Source organism: Lithobates pipiens, unplaced genomic scaffold (genome assembly GCF_037356315.1).
Source record: "Lithobates pipiens isolate NorthernLeopardFrog02 unplaced genomic scaffold, aLitPip1_a1.2 Scaffold_1, whole genome shotgun sequence".
NCBI lineage: Eukaryota > Metazoa > Chordata > Amphibia > Anura > Ranidae > Lithobates > Lithobates pipiens.
Window position 1 is genome coordinate 45,346,301 of NW_027507685.1, and position 24,087 is coordinate 45,370,387.

General features: G+C 41.4%; 1 protein-coding gene across 1 annotated transcript in view; it reads right to left on the reverse strand.

The window, feature by feature from the left end:
- SLC9A6 (solute carrier family 9 member A6) overlaps nt 1-14,831 on the reverse strand; it is a 117,211-nt gene extending 102,380 nt beyond the window's left edge. Inside the window, exon 1 of the mRNA XM_077491081.1 lies at nt 14,493-14,831. Within this exon, the coding sequence (XP_077347207.1) occupies nt 14,493-14,763 (271 nt within the window). The 5' untranslated portion in view covers nt 14,764-14,831. The remainder of the gene's footprint in view (nt 1-14,492) is intronic.
- Nucleotides 14,832-24,087: the final 9,256 nt, after the last annotated feature.

Here is a 24,087-nt window from a genome sequence, read left to right on the forward strand (position 1 = left end):
TGTTAATTTTGAAGTCAAATTTCAGTTTAGTCTTAGTCTTTTGACAAAAATGCCATTTTAGTTTTAGTCGTATTTTAGTCATCTCAATTGTTTTAGTTTTAGTACCATTTTAGTCAACTAAAATAGTATTAAAATTTAGTCGACTAAAATGTTTTAGTCATTTTAGTCTACGAAATTAACACTGGAAGCATGATGGCGGCTCAGTGATGTTTTGGGGTGTGTGAGCTCTAAAAGGCACGGGGAAATCTTGTGAAAATTGATAGCAAAAAGAATGTAGCAGTGATCAGGAAATACTGGCAGAAAATTAGCATTCTTCTGCACGAAAGCTGTGCATTGGACACTCCTGGACTTTCTAGCATGACAATGACCCCAAGCGTAAGGCCGAGTTAACCCTTCAGTGGTTACAGCAGAAAAAGGTGACAGTTCTGTTGTGGTCATCACAGTCTCCTGACCTTGATTATCATCAAGCCACTTTGGAGATCTCAAATGTACGGATCATGCAAGACGAACAAAGACACTACATGACCTGCAGCTATATCACCTGAAAGAATTTGGGGCCTCAGACAACCATTAATTACAAAAGACTGCACTCAGTCATTGATGCTAAAGGGGGCGATATACAGTATTAGGAACTAAGGGTATGCAGACTTTTAAACAGGCGTCATTTCACTTGTTCTCATGTTTGGTTTTATGATTTTGCCATTCTGTTATCACCTACAGTTAAACAGAATATGAATCCTATAAGAAATAAAAGAAATGCGTTTTGCCTGCTCAGTCATGTTTTCTAGTACCAATTCTCCAAGGGCATGCAAATGTTTGCTCACAAGTGTAAAATGGATTAAAGAAGAGGAAATCTTGTTGTTATCGCTAGACGCTACAAAAGCGTTTGACAGCATAGACTGGGAATACCTATGGTCGATGGTGCTAAAATTTTGGTTTGGTCCAAACTACATTTCCTGGACCAACCTCATTTTCAGCCAGCCACAGGCAGCTGTGAGGGTCTCTTGCTTCCTGTCCCGGGGCTTTGCATTGAGGAGGGGCACAAGGCAGGGTTGTCCTGTCTCCCCTCCTCTTTGCGATAGCTATTGAGCCGCTGGCAAATCGGGATCAGGGCTAATCAGCGCATCACTGGTTTCTGCTATGGTCACATGCAGGAAAAAGTCATGTTGTATGCTGAGGATACCACGCTCCTGCTTGGAGACACTGACCTTTCCTTTCGAGGGGCCATGTCGACCATATCCAGATTCGGGAGATTTTCAGGTCTGCTCATAAATTGGTCAAAGTCTGCTTTGCTCCTCTTGGATGGAGATGACACACAGACAGTGAACTCCTCCTGTCCTATACCTATTACCACCTCCTTCTGGGATTCAGATCATGTCTCGGTAGAGCTGCACGATTCTGGCCAAAATGAGAACCGCAATTTTTTTTGCTTAGGCCCCTTTCACACCGAGGTGGTTTTCAGGCGTTAAAGCACTAAAAATAGCGCCTGAAAAAACCAACCCCTTTCACTCCAGTGTGAAAGCCGGAGGGCTTTTACACTGGATCGGTGCGCTAGCTGGACGGTGAAAAAAGTCCTGTTAGCCGCATCTTTGGAGCGGAGAAGCAGCGGTGTATTCACCGCTCCTATACCGCTCCTACCCATTGAAATCAAATTGTTTTAATCTGTCTAGTTGTACATGTATGCATTTACATAAAAAAAAAAAAAAAAAAAAAAACAAACACACACACACACACACACACCTCAAAATCCTGACTTAAAAGGGGTTGTTACATAAGCACTGCCAGACCCATTGCTAGTATAACCTGTAGTATCCAGCGTATGACTTTTTTGGAAAGCTCTTCTAAATACCTTATTCCTTCTCCCTGATCAGCAGTCACATGACCGCCCGTCGCTCTCTACCGCCGATGTATGTACTAGGGAGGGTGGGGCCGAGCTCTCAGTCTGCCGGGCGGTCACGAGACCTCACTCTGTAGTGTTTGCATTGGAGGAAGAGAGCGACATGTGGTCACATGTCTGCTGATTGGGGAGAAGGAAAAAAGGGTATTTAGAAGAATTTTACAAAAAAGGCATACAGTATATACTACAGGTCATACTAGCATTGAGGCTGCAGTGCTTGTGTGCAGTAATGTGTGCACTGCTTGGAGCGGTGCTACAACAAGGAGAGGGGAGGGGCGGCTTACACGCAGACTAGCTGACAGGCAGGGAGGGGAGGGGGTCGGGGGGCGACAGAGCAGACACAGGAGAGCAGAGAGCAGGGCTGCGGATGATGGAGGCATGTAAACTGACCAAGGTGTCAGGGCTCAGCAGCCATGACATACCGTGGTCATTTTAAAGGGGAGGGGGGGGGGGGGTGGCAGAAACTGACAGGATCAACTAGGTATTACAGGGGGCCAAATTACATAGTACAAGCACTATGCTGCTGTTATTCATGTTTTAAAGGAATGGGATTCTTTTTCTTTTAGGTTAACAAACACTTTAAAATACTGCAATGGACCCTGTGCATTTCTAAACATCAACCAAATAAATAACATACAGTATATAAAATGTGTGCAAAGAACTATCTTTTTAATTGTTTTTACTGCGATACATAGAAAACATACCTTCCCCTTTATGAAAGAAGTGAGATCTCAGTTATGCAGCAATAAGACTATGCTGATATCATTCCCCAGTGAGTTTATGGCACTGATAAGATGCTGATATTGTCCACGTGATACAAGCACACCAGAATTATACTGTTTAAGGTCATCAGTGAACAACAGAACATCAGTCATTCCACACAGAAGATAATAATCACATTGCATAATATGAAGAAATACCGTGACCCAAGACATTGGTTCTAGTCATATGTTTATGTATCTACCTGGGACTATTGGGTAGGATACATTGTGGCTTATATGGAGTTACAAGAATATGAATCTGTGAAATGTATTTAAATTCCCTACTTGGAGTACTGAGTATTCTGATATCATAGAAAAGTATATTGGGTGGATGCCACTGTCCAATCATAGTGGAGCTGTATTTAATATACTTATACAAAGTCAATTAGGTTCATCCCATGGGCATTTATTGTACTGTTCAGATACCAGTGTTCGATCACCGTGTGTGTATACTGATCTTTGAGAACATCAAATACTTTGGTCACTTTTATGCCACGTACAAATTGTCTGGCGTACTTAGACCGGCAAACAATCTGGCGGATAGTCCGGCGGACTTTCTACCGAACTGACTTGGCCACACACGAACAGTCTGACGATTGCTAGCGTGATGACGTACAGCACTAGGACTAGAAAAAGGAAGTTCAATAGCCAGTAGCCAACAGCTTCCTTTTCGTACTTGCTTCTGAGCATGCATCATTCTTAGTCCGCCGGACTAGCATACCCACGAACGTATTGTCCGCTGAAACCCAAGTCCGGCGGAAAGATTGGGCTGCAAAACTACTTTCTAAGTCCGACAGACTTTACGCTGAAAAAGTCCGCTGAAGCCCACACACGATCGGATTGTCCGGTGAAATGTGGTCCAGCGGACTAAGTACGCCGGACAATTTGATTGTGTGTACGTGGCATTAGACAACTTGTCTGGTTTTATTGCTAGTAAGCAGTGGAGTTAGCCTAGGTTCACACTGAACCACACAAGAATCACACCCCATTCCTGTGTAAAATCACATTCAAATCTGTGCGGTGCAATTTGAACCCATTCATTTAGGATGGCTAAAAATCGCACTGTATTAAAAAGGTGCATGCAGCTTTTATTATTTTCACTGGAACCAGATCGCTTTGGAGTTTACACCGATGTGATCCACTTCAGGCAAATGCACTGCGTTTGTGACGTGCGTTTGGGGCATTAACTTTCCATTGACACCCACAGTAGATCGCACAACATTGCGATTGCTATGCGGTGCAGGAAATGCACAGGAATCGTTGCATTTTGCACTGCATTTGTGTGAACCAGAGCTAGGCTACACACATGGATCGAAATCTGGCAAATTCAGCAGGGACCTGCTCAATTTTGATCCATCCATGTCTATTCTTAGCCGACAGAAGTCCATCTAAAGAGAATAAAGATATTGTTTAGTGTCATTTTAGGGCAGGTTTTTACTGTTTTTCTTAATTAAAAAAAAGAATGTATATGTATCTGTCTACACATACTGTAGCTGCTGGTCTTTAATAAACAGGTAATCAGCAGTCCATTTGCCCAGCGCATTCTTCACCCTGGCCACTTGTTCACCAGTCTTTGAGTCATCTTAGCTGTGAGAACCTGGCTGCGACTTCCCAGCGGCACCCGATTGTGCATACACGAGTATCGCTGCACTTGCAGACTGGTTCTGCAGCCTCCTGGGACATGTGCCCTTTTCAAAGAGATTGTAGTTGGATGTGGGAGTGGGCACCTGTGAGAAATAGGTACCCACTCCCAGAAAAAAAAAAAAAAAAAACAAAAAAAAACACTTTTCAATGATGGCAGAGGAGGGAGGGGGAGGATGAGCAGAAATTCCTTTAAGCCATGTGCCGCTAAATTTATAGCGTGTGCATACACATACAGATACAGATTCGTCCAGACTGCACAGAAGCATACAATTCAGAAATAATAATTGCTTGGGTTCCCAAACTACAATTCACCGCAGATCAAACAGATCAACATGCAGATCTTCAGACAAGCAGCCATATTCTGTGTTTTTTTGTTTGTTTGTCTGTTCTATTTCTATGTGTAATAAAGCACAGCACTCCAAGCACATACCGATCAGTAAATTTTTCCAGTAAATGTAAATCAGTTATTAGAGTTTGTTACACAGAAATTGTAACAATACCAGAACATCAAACAGACTTGCTTGTCCTACAGCGATTGCAGATAACGTTTCAATTACACCACGGTGCCTGCCAGTACTAGAGTTATCCTGGCAGTGTAAAGAAGTCATTTTGGGCACACAGTGTTGTAAAGCGCAGGTTCAGATAAGTGGACAATGTATAAAATATCTGATCTTGACCTCCGGCTTCGTAAGGTGGAGGACATCAGGAAAATGGGGGACCTTATCCTCACAGCACAAAATAGAGAGGAGACCTTCACTAAAACCTGGCAGGGCTGGAATGGGTTTATATACTCGGTTGAGGGCCAGGCCCTGAGAGGATCTGACACGGTCTGTGCCGCCGTGGTTCCAATGTAGATACTAAGTTAGTTAAAAAGAAACTGGGAAGTGAGACCACGAGATGACGAGAATTCACGTCTCCACATGCTGATGTTTTTTCTTTTTACTCTTAAGGATAAGGCTAGCAGAGAATTGATGATGTATTACCTGTACTGCCTTTCTCTCTGTAGGATATGTGGAAAGTATGTAACCTGTTGGTCTATGTGGACCCATTTCCTGCTATAAATAAACAATAAAAAAAAAAAATTATATATATATATATATATATATATATATATAATCTTTATGGAATATATGTACTACAGAAATCCTTGAGTGATCTTGTGTAAAAGGTTTTGTCTCTATGCTTTGTAGAAATATCACCTACACCAATCGTAATCCATATTTATCAGGGTCATTTGTTCACCAAATCATTCATATTCAGAAATATATGTTCTGATTATGGATCCAGAGCCTCAGTTTTTCTCTCTAAGTTCTATCATACTGGACTTGATGTCAGGGCTGTACAAGTCTGTACTTAAAGCACCCAGGTACCCGTCACCCACTTCCAGGAGACTGAGCCGTGGCGACCTCTGCCCCCCTCCTCCTTCCTCCACGCCAGTTGGAAAATGCAGCACGCATGCACAGGAGAGAACCTTACCACAAATGGCGGCGGCACCCAAGAGTCGATCGGAAAAATCGGCTGGGGGGGCTTACATCGTGGGATAGATGAACAGGTAAGTGTCCTAATATTAAAAGGTAGAGGTCGACCGATATATCGGCCGATATTTGCCGTTTTTTAATTAATCGGCATCGGCCGATTGTTCTGATAAAAAGCCGATTTAGAACTACAGAGGGACTGTGAAATGACTTCTGTATAGAAGTCAGTGTAAGTTGCTGAGTCGTCATAGCAACCCTTTCCTCCTCTCTGGGCAGACTGCCAAGAAAAGAACTAAATGATACAATGTTTACACTTCTGAATGAAGTCATCTCTGTGTGTAGAAGTTCTCAGTTTAACCATTTAAAGACTAAATCTTTTCTGACACTTGTTGCTTACAAGTAAAAATCCTGTATTTTCTGCCAGAAAATCACTTAGACCCCCCAAAAATTATATATATATTTTTTAGCAGAGATCCTAGGGAATAAAATAGCGGTTGTTGCAATATTTTATGTCACACGGCATTTGCACAGAGGTCTTTCAAATGCATTTTTTTGGGAAAAAAATACACTATTTAAAAATAAAATAAAAACAGTAAAGTTAGCCCATTTTTTTTTTCGTCCAAAAGTTTTGACTACCTGTTTTTATTTAATACATAGTTTTTTTTTTTATCTAAATCATACATACAAGTAAACTGATTGGAGGTTTGTTTTGTTTAATAAATGTTTAAATGTAAGAAATTTTCTGTATCACTTATGAAGGCTGCTTTCACACTGGAGCGGGCAGGCATTGATGGTAAAACGCAAGTTTTAGCGGCTCTTTACCATCATTTTAGCGGTGCTATTTGGCTGCTAGTGGGGCACATATAACCCAGCTAGCGGCAAAGGAAGAGGTTAAATGCGCCCATGAAGCACTGCTGCCAAATCGCATTGCATGCGCTTCGGCAGTGGTGCCCATTCATATCAATGGGCAGGAGTGGTGGAGGAGCGGTATACACCACTCCAAACGTGCTGCTTGCAGGACTTTTTTTTAAGATCCTGCCAGCGCATCGCCTCAGTGTGAAAGCACTCTGTCTTTCACACAGACTGCAGGGGAGCCATTTTGCAGGCACTTTACAGGCGCTATTTTTAGCCCAAAAGCGCCTGAAAAACGCCCCAATGGGAAAGGTGTGTTAGATCAAGGGGGATTAAAAATAAATAAATAAATAAATAAGGAAAAAAATAAATAAATAAAATCGGCCTAACATATCAGCCCAAAAAAATAAAAAAATAAAAATAAAAAAAATCGGCATCATATATCGGCTATCAGCCGCCATTTTTTCTAAATATCGGCATCGGCCAGAGAAAAACCCATATCGGTCGACCTCTATTAAAAGGTCAGCAGCTACTGTATTTGTAGCTGCTGACTTTAAATTGGTGGTGGGGAACAGAAGTCCACTTTAACGCAGTAGTAAACCACACTTTTTATTTGAATCCCTGCAAGACAATGGCATAATGTCATATTAGCACATTATGAAATACTTACCTTAGAATGAAGCCCACCACTGACAGGGCTTCCATCTTCCCCCGGTCTTCCTTCTGGGTTTGCGTCCTCTGGTCTTCAGATTTGTCATGCCACAATAACGTCAATCCCGCGCATGCGAGCGGGAGTCACAGACTGCGGAATGGAGCTCTGAAGGGATGGCATGAGTATGCCGTCCCTTTAGAGTGTATGCGCTGGTGACATCACCAGCTGCATATTTATAAGGAAAAACAAATGCGAAAACCACAGGGATAATTAAAAAACCAAAGGAGTGGCAGCCAACATTAAAAATGTGTCCCCATAAAATAAATTATAAAAATAAATGTGGAGCCAACACAAAACAATAAATATATGTGCAAATAAGTGTTGACAAACAACAAGTGCAAATGCAAACAATTGAAGATCGCACTAAAAATAAATAATTTCAAGTCTATATAAATAGTCCAATCGATAAAAGTATATAATGTGCAAAAGACGCAGTACACTGATTACATGACAGTCAGAGGATGGAACCACAATGCAGCATTAATCCCTGGTAACAGTGGGCCACACAGCTAAAACAGCCTTAAAAAAAGCAAAATAAACCTAATGTGACTGTCACTGAGATTTAGAATATTTAAAAAAAAAAAAAAAAAAAAAAAAAAAAAAAGAAAAAATGTCCCTCTATTGAGTACGTCCTGTAAACAGCCCTAGTATACAATGTGAGATCAATTAAGTAAATATAACAGTATATAATAAACCAAAGCTATAAAACACCTCCCTCATTCGGTAATTCTCCCAAGATGTGCGATTAAATATGTGACAAAAAGTAACAAACAAAAACTTCTCCTAATTACATGTCCCCTTCCTTAGGGGTTACCACCAATACTGACAAGCGCATGCAGTGAATATTGTTGCCTAGTGCCAAAAAGGCATAAAATTCATTCATACATAAAGAATGCAATATAAAATACACACTTTAGTAAACATACATAATCCATATTAAAATGTACAACATTAGGAAAAAAAAAAAAAAAACAACACACAAGTCCACATGAGAAGTCCTCAAACTGGTGCTCTTTACTAGTGCATATAAAACATGCTATATCCTTATGGTAGGTATCCTTATAAGTGCCTCCGCTCGTGCGGACCTAGAGGGGGGGAGCACAGGGGAAGCACTTTTTCACCACAGTTTCAGGCTCCGCCCACCCGGCGACACAGTTATGGGAGTTTCAATATCTGGGTAATGACATCACCTGTATCCCTGGGCCCTTTTTTTTTTTACTTTCAGCATTGGGCTGGGGATTCTCCCAGCTGCCAGATGAATTGGACTGGCGATCCAGTGCCCACTAACAGGCCAGGTTTTATGTATTACCTTGGGGACATGCAGACTAGAATACTGCAATCACTGAGCAGCAAATGATATCACCTGTGATGTATTTCAGTTATCTTGTAAACCTGGCCTGTTGGTGGGCCCCGAGAACAGGGTTGATGACCACTGCTGTAAGGGAACATATCACATACATGACAGCTTCCTAGCACTACCATACCCACTCTGAGCACTGGACTACCTCCATATGTCAGCTCAGATCTGGTCTTAAAATGTAACTTTATGTAAAAAATATATATATATTTAAAATTAGTGAACATGCTTGGTCTCTGCTGCATTAAACTTAGCTACATGCCTGCCTGGCCCAGTAAAGCAAGCTGCGCATGCACAGCTCACTGGAGAAATTTGGCGACTCCAAAGCCGGCTGAACTCCTGCGCACGCGCAGAAGTTCCAGCACATCACCTCGACCAATGGAAGCAGACAGTGAAGGATACCCAAGAGCTTGAAGATGTCAGCAGGGAGCTCCAGGATATCACATAGCTGGAGCCAAGGTATAGTTTCATTTTAATTACCACCAGAAGAACAGGTTCTTATTGGCAGTATAGACAGCTACAGGATTATGTCCTCTGCACCGCCAAAAATTTTTTACGGGAGACAACATGGTTTGAACAACTATGCATTACAGGAACCCCAGTTGGAAAAGCAACCTTCCTGGTTACAACCCAACAAAAGCGGGTCACCATGTAGGCATAAGAGAGTGGGAAATAGCCCTTAGAAAGGACTTTACGGACGAACAATGGCTTAACGCCTGTATACTCACACATGAATGCTCTATCAGCTCCAGTACCCAAGAAACATCATATAAAATTGGTATTTTACCCCAGCCAGGCTGCAACATGGTACCCAGAAACAGACGTATGTTGGCGTGGTGGTACTCATAAAAGGTACCATGCTGCACATCTGGTGGGACTGTCCGCTTTCACGTAGGTTCTGAGATGCAGTCTGCACTCAGATCTACTGCATAATAGAGACTAAACTAAAACTCACACCAGAATGCTGCCTATTGCATTAAGCAAATATAAAAAAAATCTGTCATGTGCCATATGTTAAATGCGGCGAAAACAATTATCCTCAGACACTGGAAAACACCACATGTACCCACGGTAACAGAATGGCTGCCGTGGACTCCCTGGCCAACATGGAGGAGACCGTGGCCATGGCTTCGGAAAATACTGAAAAAATTCCACAATCTATGGAAATCATGGTTCCTCTTTAAGTACTCTGATTATTTTGCCAAGAAGCAAAATGGCTGACTTAGTGAGGTGTGATCATTGATATTTGACTTATGTACACAGTTCTTGAATAATGAAGGTCCTTAGGGTATACAGCGGTGAAATAACCTAAACACCTCCCCCCCCCCCCCTTTTGTTTTGTTTTTTGCCGCCCCCTACTGCCATTTCATTTCTTAGTTCTTCTCTATCCCCTTTAGGTTCTAATACTAATCCTTACGACACTCAAGAAAAAACAACCCTCAACTACCGAGTCTATTGGTACACAAAATGCAAAGGGTTATTCATACTCTAAATTGTTATATGGGATGTCTGCACAAACAAACTTTTATTGTTCGAGAACAAAGGCAACATAGCACACACTGGATGTATTGTGTGACAGGAAAGGAAAACAGTTTTTGTATACTTTATACACTTGGTTATGACTATGTGTTTTTGCGCAATAAAATTTTATTTTTAATTTTCTCCCAATAAAAGAACAGGTTCACCACTTCCCTACTGCACATAGTCAAACAACGTTCTTGACTTTGTGTGGGGATATCTGAATGATGCCTGTAGCTACAGGCATCATTCAGATATCATTCTTTCCAGCCAGCGATTCTGTGCACGATAAGAATGATCATAGCGGCAGTTCCGCAGCTTGATCGTTCTTATAGGCGATGGGAGGGGACTCCCCCTCCCATCTGGTGCTTCTCCGGGCTCTCCCCCGTGCCATCAGGGACCCGGAGAAAGAATCGGCCAGCACTGGATGACGGCGATAGAGATTTCCGGTGACCAGATGGTCACCAGTCATCTCTATGACCATCGGAGGCCCAGGCGCGACGTTATGACGTCTCACCCGGGTTCCTGGATGTAAACAAAGCCACGATCACGGCTGCCAGCATGAGATCAGTGACTTTTTTTTCTCTCATTCTCATGCTTTCCAGCCTGGAGGAGAGATGTGGAGTCTTATTGACCCCGCATCTCTCCATAAAGAGGACCGGTCACAATAGATTCCTATTACAAAGGATGTTTACATTCCTTCTAATAGGAATAAAAGTGATCAAAAAAAAAATATAAAAAAAAAATAAAAAAATTTAAAAACGTCCCTGTCCCGGCAGCTTGCACTCAGAATGGAACGCACACGCAAGTCCCGCCCATGTAAACGCCGTTCAAACCACACATGTGAGGCATCGCCGCATGCGTTAGAGCATGTGCAACAATTCTAGCACTAGTTCAAAACAAAAAACCACGGGGGACTTATGGATTTACAGGCACAAGTAAGGAGAAGTAATTCATTAATTTAGTACATTTTTTTTATTTATACAAAAACATACAAAAATTAAAAACCAAGAATGGAGAAGTACATTTGCTAGTATGACCAATCTCAGCATAGGATGTAAAATAATACATATATATATATATATATATATATATATATATATATATATATATATATATATATATATAAAAATATATAAAAAACACATTACAAAAACTTGACTTAATGTCCATAAGTATTGTCTCACAGACTGGAGCATGGTATACATCCAAGATGGCAAGATGCTGATATTTTCAATCTTGGAAATGTACTTCTCCATTCTTGGTTTTTAATTTTTGTATAAATAATAAAAAAATAAATAAAAAAATTTACTAAATTAATGAATTGCTTCTCCTTACTTGTGCCTGTAAAGTCCATAAGTCCCCCATGGTTTTTTGTTTTGAACATATTCTAACTAGGATGTGGCACTTTTTACTAGTATTTACTTTGGGTTATCCACTTTACCACTAAGTGTTTGATACCCCTACTTGAGTTTTTTTTGTTTGAATTCTACCATTAGACCTCCTCTGTAACTCTAAACTGGTAACCGATTTTTAAGTACCGAAGTTTGGCGCCCTTCTATGAGTGTGTGCAATTTTAAAGCGTGACATGTTAGTGAACTATTTACTCAGCATAACATCATCTTTCACATCATACAAAAAAATTGGGCTAACTTTACTGTTTTGTTATTTCTTAATTCATGAAACCGTTTCCCCCCCCCCCAAAAAAAAAATAAGCGTTTGAAAAATGATTGCGCAAATACCAAGCGAGATAAAAAGTTGCAATTACCGCTATTTTATTCCCTAGGGTGTCTGCTAAAAATATCATATATAATGTTTGGGGGTTCTGAGTAATTTTCTAGCAAAAAAAAAAAGATGATTTTTACATGTAGAAAAGAAGTGCCAGAATAGGCCCGGTATGGAAGTGGTTAAAGTAGAGGTAATACTTGAATTCATCCCGTGCATTGTGAGCTCACGGGCATAAAACCCACGCCCCCCCCCCCCCCTCGACACCTCCGCCACTCTCCCTATTCATGTGCCCGGCCCCTTTCAGGACGCCGGACACATGAATACTAAGGCCGTTATAGGCGGGGGGTTTATTTTGAAGCATGTGATTAGAGCCAGAGGCTCCAATAGGCTTCAAAATAGGGTGGGCTCAGGGGGCAGACCACTGCGTCCTGATCCCACCTTGTTGTGTGGCATAGTGAATAGAGGTCGACCGATATATCGGCTGGCCGATATATCGGCCGATATTTGCCGTTTTTTAAATAATCGGCATCGGCCGATTTGAGCTGATAAAAAGACGATTTAGAACTACAGGGGGACTTTTCTATTACAGAAGTCATTTCAGTCAGTGTAAGTTGCCCGAGTCGTCATAGAAACCCTTTCCTCCTCTCTGGGCAGACTGCCAAGAAAAGAACAGAAAGATACAATGTTTACACTTGAATGAATGAAGTCATCTCAGTGTGTAGAAGTTCTCAGTTTAACCATTTAAAGACTAAATCTTTTCTGACACTTGTTGCTTACAAGTAAAAATCCTGTATTTTCTGCCAGAAAATCACTTAGACCCCCCAAAAATTATATATATTTTTTTAGCAGAGATTCTAGGGAATAAAAAAGCGGTTGTTGCAATATTTTATGTCACACGGCATTTGCACAGAGGTCTTTAAAATGCATTTTTTTTTAAGGAAAAAAATACACTATTTAAAAAATAAAAATAAAATAAAAACAGTAAAGTTAGCCCATTTTTTTTTTTTCGTCCAAAAGTTTTGACTACCTGTTTTTATTTAATATATAGTTTTTTTTTATCTAAATCATACATACAAGTAAACTGATTGGAGGTTTGTTTTGTTTAATAAATGTTTAAATGTAAGAAATTTTCTGTATCACTTATGAAGGCTGCTTTCACAGTGGAGCGGGCAGGCATTGATGGTAAAACGCAAGTTTTAGCGGCTCTTTACCATCATTTTAGCGGTGCTATTTGGCTGCTAGTGGGGCACATATAACCCAGCTAGCGGCCAAGGAAGAGGTTAAATGCGCCCATGAAGCACTGCTGCCAAATCTTCGCTTCGGCAGTGGTGCCCATTCATATCAATGGGCAGGAGTGGTGGAGGAGCGGTATACACCACTCCAAACGTGCTGCTTGCAGGACTTTTTTTTTTAAGATCCTGCCAGCGCATCGCCTCCGTGTGAAAGCACTCTGTCTTTCACACAGACTGCAGGGGAGCCATTTTACAGGCGCTATTTTTAGCCCAAAAGCGCCTGAAAAACGCCCCAGTGGGAAAGGTGTTTTAGATCAAGGGGGATTAAAAAATAAAATAAAAAAGGAAAAAAATAAATAAATAAATAAAATAAAATCGGCATCACATATCGGCCCAAAAAAAATCGGCATCATATATCGGCTATCGGCCGCCATGATTTCTAAATATCGGCATCGGCATCGGCCAGAGAAAAACCCATATCGGTCGACCTCTAATAGTGAATACATTTTTGCTATTTTCACACTAACGTACCTCCCTGCCAATTAGCAGGAAGGTCAGTGAGACCTGTCTCCCGATTGTCCAAAGCATTAAGCGATCATATTGGATGCGTAACGCACTTGTGGAAGAGAAGAGCCCCGCCACACTAGTGGTAAGTGCCGCGAGTCCGGCAGCGGGGAGGGGGTTACTGAAGTGACAGCCGAGCCTGGCTGCATACGACAGGGCACAGGGAGGCGGCATATGACGGGGCACAGGGAGGAAAAGGGGAGGGGGTTCAGTATTTTTCAGTGTGTTTGCTCCCCCCCAAAAAAAATTTGAGCACCCGCTGCCACTGTCCCCTAGGTCAGTAATGTTACCAAACTGGCACAAACACTTGCCTGAACTGGGCACAAGCACTTCACACCTGCCTATACTGGGTGCATGCATCTGCCCCAACTGGGCTCACACACTTCTAAAGGGGAACACCGCCAGAAAAGTGGCAATAACTCTTTATTGAATCCCTGATAGTACAACAAGCCCCCCACTCCACACATTTCCAATTCTTAGTCACAGCTCCACATTCCCAGGTGTCTCCCCTCCATCAATGGATGATAATAGATATGGGCAGATCCCCCATATGCTGCTGGATCACCCCCGATTCTCATAAGCGGGGAGACAATGAGAACCCCCCCCCCACATGTCACAATCTACATCTGACAGACAACCTGTGACCTGATAACCCCAATAAAGTTTCCTGACACCTGTCACAATATTAGTGCAGAGATAACACTGCCCTCCCCAAGTGCCATGTGGGGCTCCTGGGGGCCACACATACTAACCGTAGATCATGGCCAGGCCGGTCTCATGGAGGAAGCGGAACCTGCGATGCTTGAAGAGCCAGATGGTGAGGATGGTGAGGGTGAGGAGCAGGATGAAGATCAGAAGGTTGGCACTGTCCTGCCGGTGACTGGCCTCCGCCTGCTTCTCGGTGACTATCTCCTCCATGGCGCTGTCCTCCGCCCGGCTCAGGCCTACCGCTATTATCACCAGCACCGACGCCCCGAGTCCCCTGCCCCGGGAGCCCGGCATTACCGCACCGAACGGCGCCATGACAGGGGCCGATCTGAGAGCCAGAGTCCTCCCTGGGAATGAGGCAGTGAGCCCGGACTGCCCGCCCCCGGGAGGAGGAACCCGGCCACCAATACAATGCCACAGTATAGGTCTGCCACACGCCGACTCACCGGGACTCCTCACATCATGTGTTATACAACATGCGATATACTCCACACTATGTGTCATACAATATACTCCTCACTATGTGTAATACAATATACTCCTCACATGTGTCATACAATATACTCCTCACATGTGTCATACAATATACTCCTCACATGTGTCATACAATATACTCCTCACATGTGTCATACAATATACTCCTCACATGTGTCATACAATATACTCCTCACTATGTGTCATACAATATACTCCTCACATGTGTCATACAATATACTCCTCACATGTGTCATACAATATACTCCTCACATGTGTCATACAATATACTCCTCACTATGTGTCATACAATATACTCCTCACTATGTGTCATACAATATACTCCTCACATGTGTCATACAATATACTCCTCACATGTGTCATACAATATACTCCTCACATGTGTCATACAATATACTCCTCACATGTGTCATACAATATACTCCTCACATGTGTCATACAATATACTCCTCACATGTGTCATACAATATACTCCTCACATGTGTCATACAATATACTCCTCACATGAGTCATACAATATACTCCTCATATGTGTCATACAATATACTCCTCACATGTGTCATACAATATACTCCTCACATGTGTCATAAAATATACTCCTCATATGTGTCATACAATATACTCCTCACATGTGTCATACAATATACTCCTCACATGAGTCATACAATATACTCCTCATATGTGTCATACAATATACTCCTCACTATGTGGTCATACAATATACTCCTCACATGTGTCATACAATATACTCCTCACATGTGTCATACAATATACTCCTCACATGTGTCATACAATATACTCCTCACATGTGTCATACAATATACTCCTCACTATGTGTCATACAATATACTCCTCACTATGTGTCATACAATATACTCCTCACATGTGTCATACAATATACTCCTCACATGTGTCATACAATATACTCCTCACTATGTGTCATACAATATACTCCTCACTATGTGTCATACAATATACTCCTCACATGTGTCATACAATATACTCCTCACTATGTGTCATACAATATACTCCTCACATGTGTCATACAATATACTCCTCACATGTGTCATACAATATACTCCTCACATGTGTCATACAATATACTCCTCACATGTGTCATACAATATACTCCTCACTATGTGTCATACAATATACTCCTCACTATGTGTCATACAATATACTCCTCACTATGTGTCATACAATATACTCCTCACATGTGTCATACAATATACTCCTCACATGTGTCATACAATATACTCCTCACTATGTGTCATACAATATACTCCTCACATGTGTCATACAATATACTCCTCACATGTGTCATACAATATACTCCTCATATGTGTCATACAATATACTCCTCACTATGTGGTCATACAATATACTCCTCACATGTGTCATACAATATACTCCTCACATGTGTCATACAATATACTCCTCACATGTGTCATACAATATACTCCTCACTATGTGTCATACAATATACTCCTCACTATGTGTCATACAATATACTCCTCACATGTGTCATACAATATACTCCTCATATGTGTCATACAATATACTCCTCATATGTGTCATACAATATACTCCTCACTATGTGGTCATACAATATACTCCTCACATGTGTCATACAATATACTCCTCACATGTGTCATACAATATACTCCTCACATGTGTCATACAATATACTCCTCATATGTGTCATACAATATACTCCTCACATGTGTCATACAATATACTCCTCACATGAGTCATACAATATACTCCTCATATGTGTCATACAATATACTCCTCACTATGTGGTCATACAATATAATCCTCACATGTGTCATACAATATACTCCTCACATGTGTCATACAATATACTCCTCACTATGTGGTCATACAATATACTCCTCACATGTGTCATACAATATACTCCTCACATGTGTCATACAATATACTCCTCACTATGTGGTCATACAATATACTCCTCACATGTGTCATACAATATACTCCTCACATGTGTCATACAATATACTCCTCACTATGTGTTCATACAATATACTCCTCACTATGTGGTCATACAATATACTCCTCACATGTGTCATACAATATACTCCTCACATGTGTCATACAATATACTCCTCGTATTTGTCGTACAATATACTCCTCACTATGTGGTCATACAATATACTCCTCATATGTGTCATACAAAAATCCTCACTATGTGTCATACAATATACTCCTCACTAGGGATGAGCCGAACACCCCCCGGTTCGGTTCGCACCAGAACTTGCGAACGACCCCCGCGTTCGGTACGAACGTTAGAACCCCATTGAAGTCTATGGGACTCGAACGTTCGAATTGGAAAGTGCTAATTTTAACGGCTAATATGCAAGATACTGTCCTAAAAAGGGTTTGGGGACCTGACTCCTGCCTCAGGGGACATGGGTCACTGCAAAATTTTTTTTTTAAAACTACCGTTTTGGCGGGAGAACTGATTTTAATGACGATTAAAGTGAAAAAAAAAGTGAAATATTCCTTTAAATATGGTGCCTGGGGGGTGTCTATAGTATGCCTGTGAAGTGCCACGTGTTTCCCGTGTTTAGAACAGTCCCTGCACAAAATGACATTAAACGGAAATAACACCATTTAAAGCTGCTTGCGGTTTTAATGTTATATCTGGTTCCTGCAATATGGTTGAAAATCATTGAGAAAAATGGCATGGGTAGCCCCCCCTGCCCATTACCAGCCTATTTGGGTCTTGTACGCATATTAAGGGGAACCCCGTACCCATATTAAAAAAAGGAAATGCGTGTGGCCCCCAGGCCCTATATACTCAGAACAGCAGTATACAGGCGGTGCAAACAAGACAGGGACTGTGTAGGTTTGTTGTGTTAAGTTGAATCTGTTTGTCATTTTCAACTGGTACATTTTTAAAGTGTAGCTCCAGTCAAAAAAACTATCTTTAAGCTTTTTGGAAAACATAGGGAAGGGTTATCACCCCTGTATAATTTGTTTTGTCGTCCATCTTTTTTCATCTCACTTGCTGCTGTCTCCTTGCGTTTGCAAGTAGGAGATGTTTGTAAGTTGGATGTTTGAAAGTAGGGGCCTGCCCTATATTATAGCGGTATGTACTGGGTACAGAGCACGCAGACAGCACGCACTATCTCCTAACACTACTGACTGCAAGCTCTATTATTAACCACTTGTTAGCCCAATGTTTGCATAAAGTGAAAGATGAAGTTATGCTGAGTAAATAGATATCAAACATGTCACTCTTCAAAATTGCACATGCCCGTGGAATGGCGCCAAACGTCGCTACTTAAAAAATCCCCATAGGCGACGCTTTAATTTTTTTTTTACTGGTTACATGTTTTGAGTTGCAGAGGAGGTCTAGGACTAGAATTATTGCTCTCGCTCTAACATTCTCGGCGATACCTCACATGTGTGGCACATGCGAGCACATGGGGACAGGGGCGCTTTAATTTTTATTTTATTTTTTTATTGTTCAGTTTACTTTATTTATGTTAGTTTGACATTTTTTTCCCCAAAAATATATTTTTGATCACTTTTATTCCTATTACAAGAAATGTAAACATCCCTTGTAATAGGAATATGGGGTGACAGGTCCTCTTTACAGTGAAATCTGGGGGGTCAATATGACCCCACATCTCACCTCTAGGCTGGGAAGCCTGAAATAAAAAATAAAAAAAAGATTCTGGCTTTGATCGTACTGGCGAGTTGGTAGAAGCACCGGAGGGCGGTGAGGGGTGGGGGCGTCTATGGCTGGGTATTTCAGGGTATCACCGAGTATGGCTGGGTATCTCTGAGTATGGCTGGGTATGGCAATTTATGGCAGGGTATTACAGAGTATTGGCGGGGTATTGGCGGGGTACTACAGAGTAATAGCAGGGTACTGCAGAGTATTGGGGGGTACTACAGAGTAATGGCAGGGTACTGCAGAGTATTGGGGGTACTGCAGAGTAATGGCGGGTACTGCAGAGTAATGGCGGGTACTGCAGAGTATTGGGGGGTACTGCAGAGTAATGGGGGTTACTGCAGAGTAATGGGGGGTACTGCAGAGTAATGGCAGGGTACTGCAGAGTATTGGGGGTACTGCAGAGTAATGGCGGGTACTGCAGAATAATGGCGGGTACTGCAGAGTATTGGGGGGTACTGCAGAGTAATGGGGGTTACTGCAGAGTAATGGGGGGTACTGCAGAGTAATGGCAGGGTACTGCACTGCAGAGTAATGGCAGGGTACTGCAGAGTATTGGGGGTACTGCAGAGTAATGGCGGGTACTGCAGAGTAATGGCGGGTACTGCAGAGTATTGGGGGGTACTGCAGAGTAATGGCAGGGTACTGCACTGCAGAGTAATGGCGGGGTACTGCAGAGTAATGGCAGGGTACTGCACTGCAGAGTAATGGCAGGGTACTGCACTGCAGAGTAATGGCAGGGTACTGCAGAGTATGCACTGGTATTGCAGAGTATTGGCAGGGAATTGAGGGGTTAAATTCGGTGAGCAGCGATGTGGGCACTGCAGATGCAGCCCACATCGCTGCTGACACCGATCTCTTTCCCCTCCGCTGTACCGATCGGTACAGAGAGGGGAGGGAGGAACCGGCGTCATAACATGACGCCGGTTTGTTTCCAAGTGATCACTCCGTCATTTGACGGAGCAATCACGTGGTAAACGGTCGCTATGAGCGGCCGTTTACCGTGATCCGTGATGCGACCCGGCGGTCACGGATGCTCTCGAGTGCGCACACCTCGGGGCGCGCAAGAGCAGAATTCTGGGAGGCCGTTAATTAACAGCCTCTCAGAGTTAAACAACCGCCCTGAAGCCGTTAATCGGCAATGGGCAGTTGTTAAGTGGTTAAAGCTAGATCACTAGCTATATAGGTGAGGTGAATATAGTGGTGTATACTGCAGTCAGGGCACAGACAACAACCACTACACAGCAGCAAGATAGGAAATCAGTCAAAAACGATTGGTGTGTACTGTGTTGAAGGTACACAGAACACCCACTGCTTCAGATGCTAAGTAACACACTACACGAAGCCGCCTCAAAGGCGGCCTTATATAGTGTGGGGCGTGCACTACACAGCCTGAGCTATGATTGGCCACAGGCAGGATGCCTGTGGCCAATCATGGCTCTCCTCGCTGCCGGCGCTGCGATTGGCCAAGCATGCGGGGTCACAGTGCATGCTTGGCCAATCATGGGGCAGCAATGCACTGCGCCACCACACTGCATTGTGGTCCGCGCGCGCGTCACTCGAATTTTGACGCGAACGGCCCAAACGTTCGGAATTCGCCGAACGCCCGAACAGCCAATGTTCGAGTCGAACGTACGTTCGACTCGAACACGAAGCTCATCCCTACTCCTCACTATGTGTCATAAAATATACTCCTCACATGTGTTATACAATATACTCCTCACTATGTGTCATACAATATACTCCTCACATGTGTCATACAATACAATATACTCCTCACGTGTGTCATACAATATACTCCTCACTATGTGTCATACAATATACTACTCACACGTGTCATACAATATACTCCTCACGTGTCATATAATATACTCCTCACATGTGTCATACAATATACTCCTCACTATGTGTCATACAATATACTCCTCACATGTGTCACACAATATAATCCTCACATGTGTCATACAATATAATCATCAGTATGTGGTCATACACTATACTCCTCACATGTTTCATACAATATACCCCTCACTATGTGGTCATACAATATACTCCTCACGTGTCATACAATATACTCCTCACATGTGTCATACAATATACTTCTCACTATGTGTCATACAATATACTCCTCACATGTGTCATACAATATACTCATCATATGTGTCATACAATATACTCCTCATATGTGTCATACAATATACTCCTCACTATGTGGTCATACAATATACTCCTCACATGTGTCATACAATATACTCCTCACATGTGTCATACAATATACCCCTCACTATGTGGTCATACAATATACTCCTCACATGTGTCATACAATATACTCCTCACATGTGTCATACAATATACTCCTCACTATGTGGTCATACAATATACTCCTCACATGTGTCATACAATATACTCCTCACATGTGTCATACAATATACTCCTCACTATGTGGTCATACAATATACTCCTCATATGTGTCATACAATATACTCCTCGTATTTGTCGTACAATATACTCCTCACTATTTGGTCATACAATATACTCCTCATATGTGTCATACAAAAATCCTCACTATGTGTCATACAATATACTCCTCACTATGTGTCATAAAATATACTCCTCACATGTGTTATACAATATACTCCTCACTATGTGTCATACAATACAATATACTCCTCACGTGTGTCATACAATATACTCCTCACTATGTGTCATACAATACAATATACTCCTCACGTGTGTCATACAATATACTCCTCACATGTGTCATACAATACAATATACTCCTCACGTGTGTCATACAATATACTCCTCACTATGTGTCATACAATATACTACTCACATGTGTCATACAATATACTCCTCACGTGTCATACAATATACTCCTCACATGTGTCATACAATATACTCCTCACTATGTGTCATACAATATACTCCTCACATGTGTCACACAATATAATCCTCACATGTGTCATACAATATAATCATCAGTATGTGGTCATACACTATACTCCACACATGTTTCATACAATATACCCCTCACTATGTGGTCATACAATATACTCCTCACGTGTCATACAATATACTCCTCACATGTGTCATACAATATACTTCTCACTATGTGGCCATACAATATACTCCTCAAATGTGTCATACAATATACTCCTCAAATGTGTCATACAATATACTCCTCACATGTGTCATACAAAATTCCCCTTTACTATGTGTCATACAATATAACCCTCATGTGTCATACAATATACTCCTCACTATGAGCCCAGCTGTGGTCATATCCATATAATGTGTATATCTAAAAGCTTCTGCGCTCTATGGAAAAATGGGAAGTAACTAGTGGAAAAAAGCAGCAATCACTAAATGAGTTTTCTCTCACTACTGGAAAATAAAATAAAGAATGTGATGCGCTAATTTCAAACCATAAAATGATCGTAGTAAGCCACAAATATGCAATTATACAATACTACAAAGTGCAACTGTGCATAAATTAGTCAAATGATGCTTCTGTGCATATATAAAAGTGATAGCTAGTGCATAAACCATAAGGTGACTCTATGTGCAAACAAACGCAAATTTGTCATATAGACCAAAATACATATATGAAGTGTGTACACTTATTGCAAAATGTATATAGTGAAGCAAAGACAAGTTAGGGGTATACGTTGAAGTGATAGCTAGTGCAAGGACCATAAAGTGACTAAATGTGCAAAAAACGCAAATTTGTCATACAAAACCTAAAAAACGAAAACATATAAAGAGTGGATATACTTAAAAAGTGTATAAAATGAAGCAAAACCAGGTACTAAAATAACAGAAAAATATAAAATGTTCAATTCAAGTGACCAGCGTGATTGAAGATAAAATGTCCCATACACAGTCAGATAATGCAATTCGGTAAATGCACTAGGTAAAACGTGCAGCGTGCTGGGCAATCAATCCATCCGTGATGATCCGTGCAATAGAGTGCAAATATTATGCAATTACCTCACTGCTGTGAGTAAACAGCAATATAAATGATGAACACCAGGATGATTGCAGAAAACGGCTGGGTAACACAATCTTTAGGAGACTTCTCTAACTTCCTCGTGAATGGCAGGTAAACTCAAAGGAATAGATTAAAAGAGACCGCCATAGTGTAGCATTTAAAACATCTAAGTTTTATTAAACAAGTTTTAAAACTACTCACAAACGAAGCTGATATAAACACATCAGACAGACAGCATTAGAGTAAAACCGGATATGGACGTCACTTCCGGGTTCCTACGCGTTACGTCTTGGATCCCAGTTGAAGTCTCCAAGACGTAACGCGTAGGAACCCTCTATTCCTTTGAGTTTACCTGCCATTCACGAGGAAGTTAGAGAAGTCTCCTAAAGATTGTGTTACCCAGCCGTTTTCTGCAATCATCCTGGTGTTCATCATTTATATTGCTGTTTACTCACAGCAGTGAGGTAATTGCATAATATTTGCACTCTATTGCACGGATCATCACGGATGGATTGATTGCCCAGCACGCTGCACGTTTTACCTAGTGCATTTACCGAATTGCATGATCTGACTGTGTATGGGACATTTTATCTTCAATCACGCTGGTCACTTGAATTGAACATTTTATATTTTTCTGTTATTTTAGTACCTGGTTTTGCTTCATTTTATACACTTTTTAAGTATATCCACTCTTTATATGTTTTCGTTTTTTAGGTTTTGTATGACAAATTTGCGTTTTTTGCACATTTAGTCACTTTATGGTCCTTGCACTAGCTATCACTTCAACGTATACCCCTAACTTGTCTTTGCTTCACTATATACATTTTGCAATAAGTGTACACACTTCATATATGTATTTTGGTCTATATGACAAATTTGCGTTTGTTTGCACATAGAGTCACCTTATGGTTTATGCACTAGCTATCACTTTTATATATGCACAGAAGCATCATTTGACTAATTTATGCACAGTTGCACTTTGTAGTATTGTATAATTGCATATTTGTGGCTTACTACGATCATTTTATGGTTTGAAATTAGCGCATCACATTCTTTATTTCATATCCATATAATATACTCCTCACAATGTGGTCATACAATATACTCCTTACTATGTGGTCATACAATATACTCCTCACATGTGTCATACAATATACTCCTCACTATGTGGCCATACAATATACTCCTCACATGTGTCATACAATATACTCCTCACTATGAGCCTGGCTGTGGTCATATGCATACAATACATTGTACTACTTTTGGAAATGCATTGCAACTGGATCACATGGTGCTTTTGTTCCATGCAATCCGGTGCAGGTAAGCGCACTGCCTTTGGGGTGTCGTTAACTTATGACCTCTTGTACATTACTGCCTGAAAACTCCCAGTTTTTTTACTGATCTAAAATGCAGCCCATTGTTTACAATGTGCCTATGCACACAGATG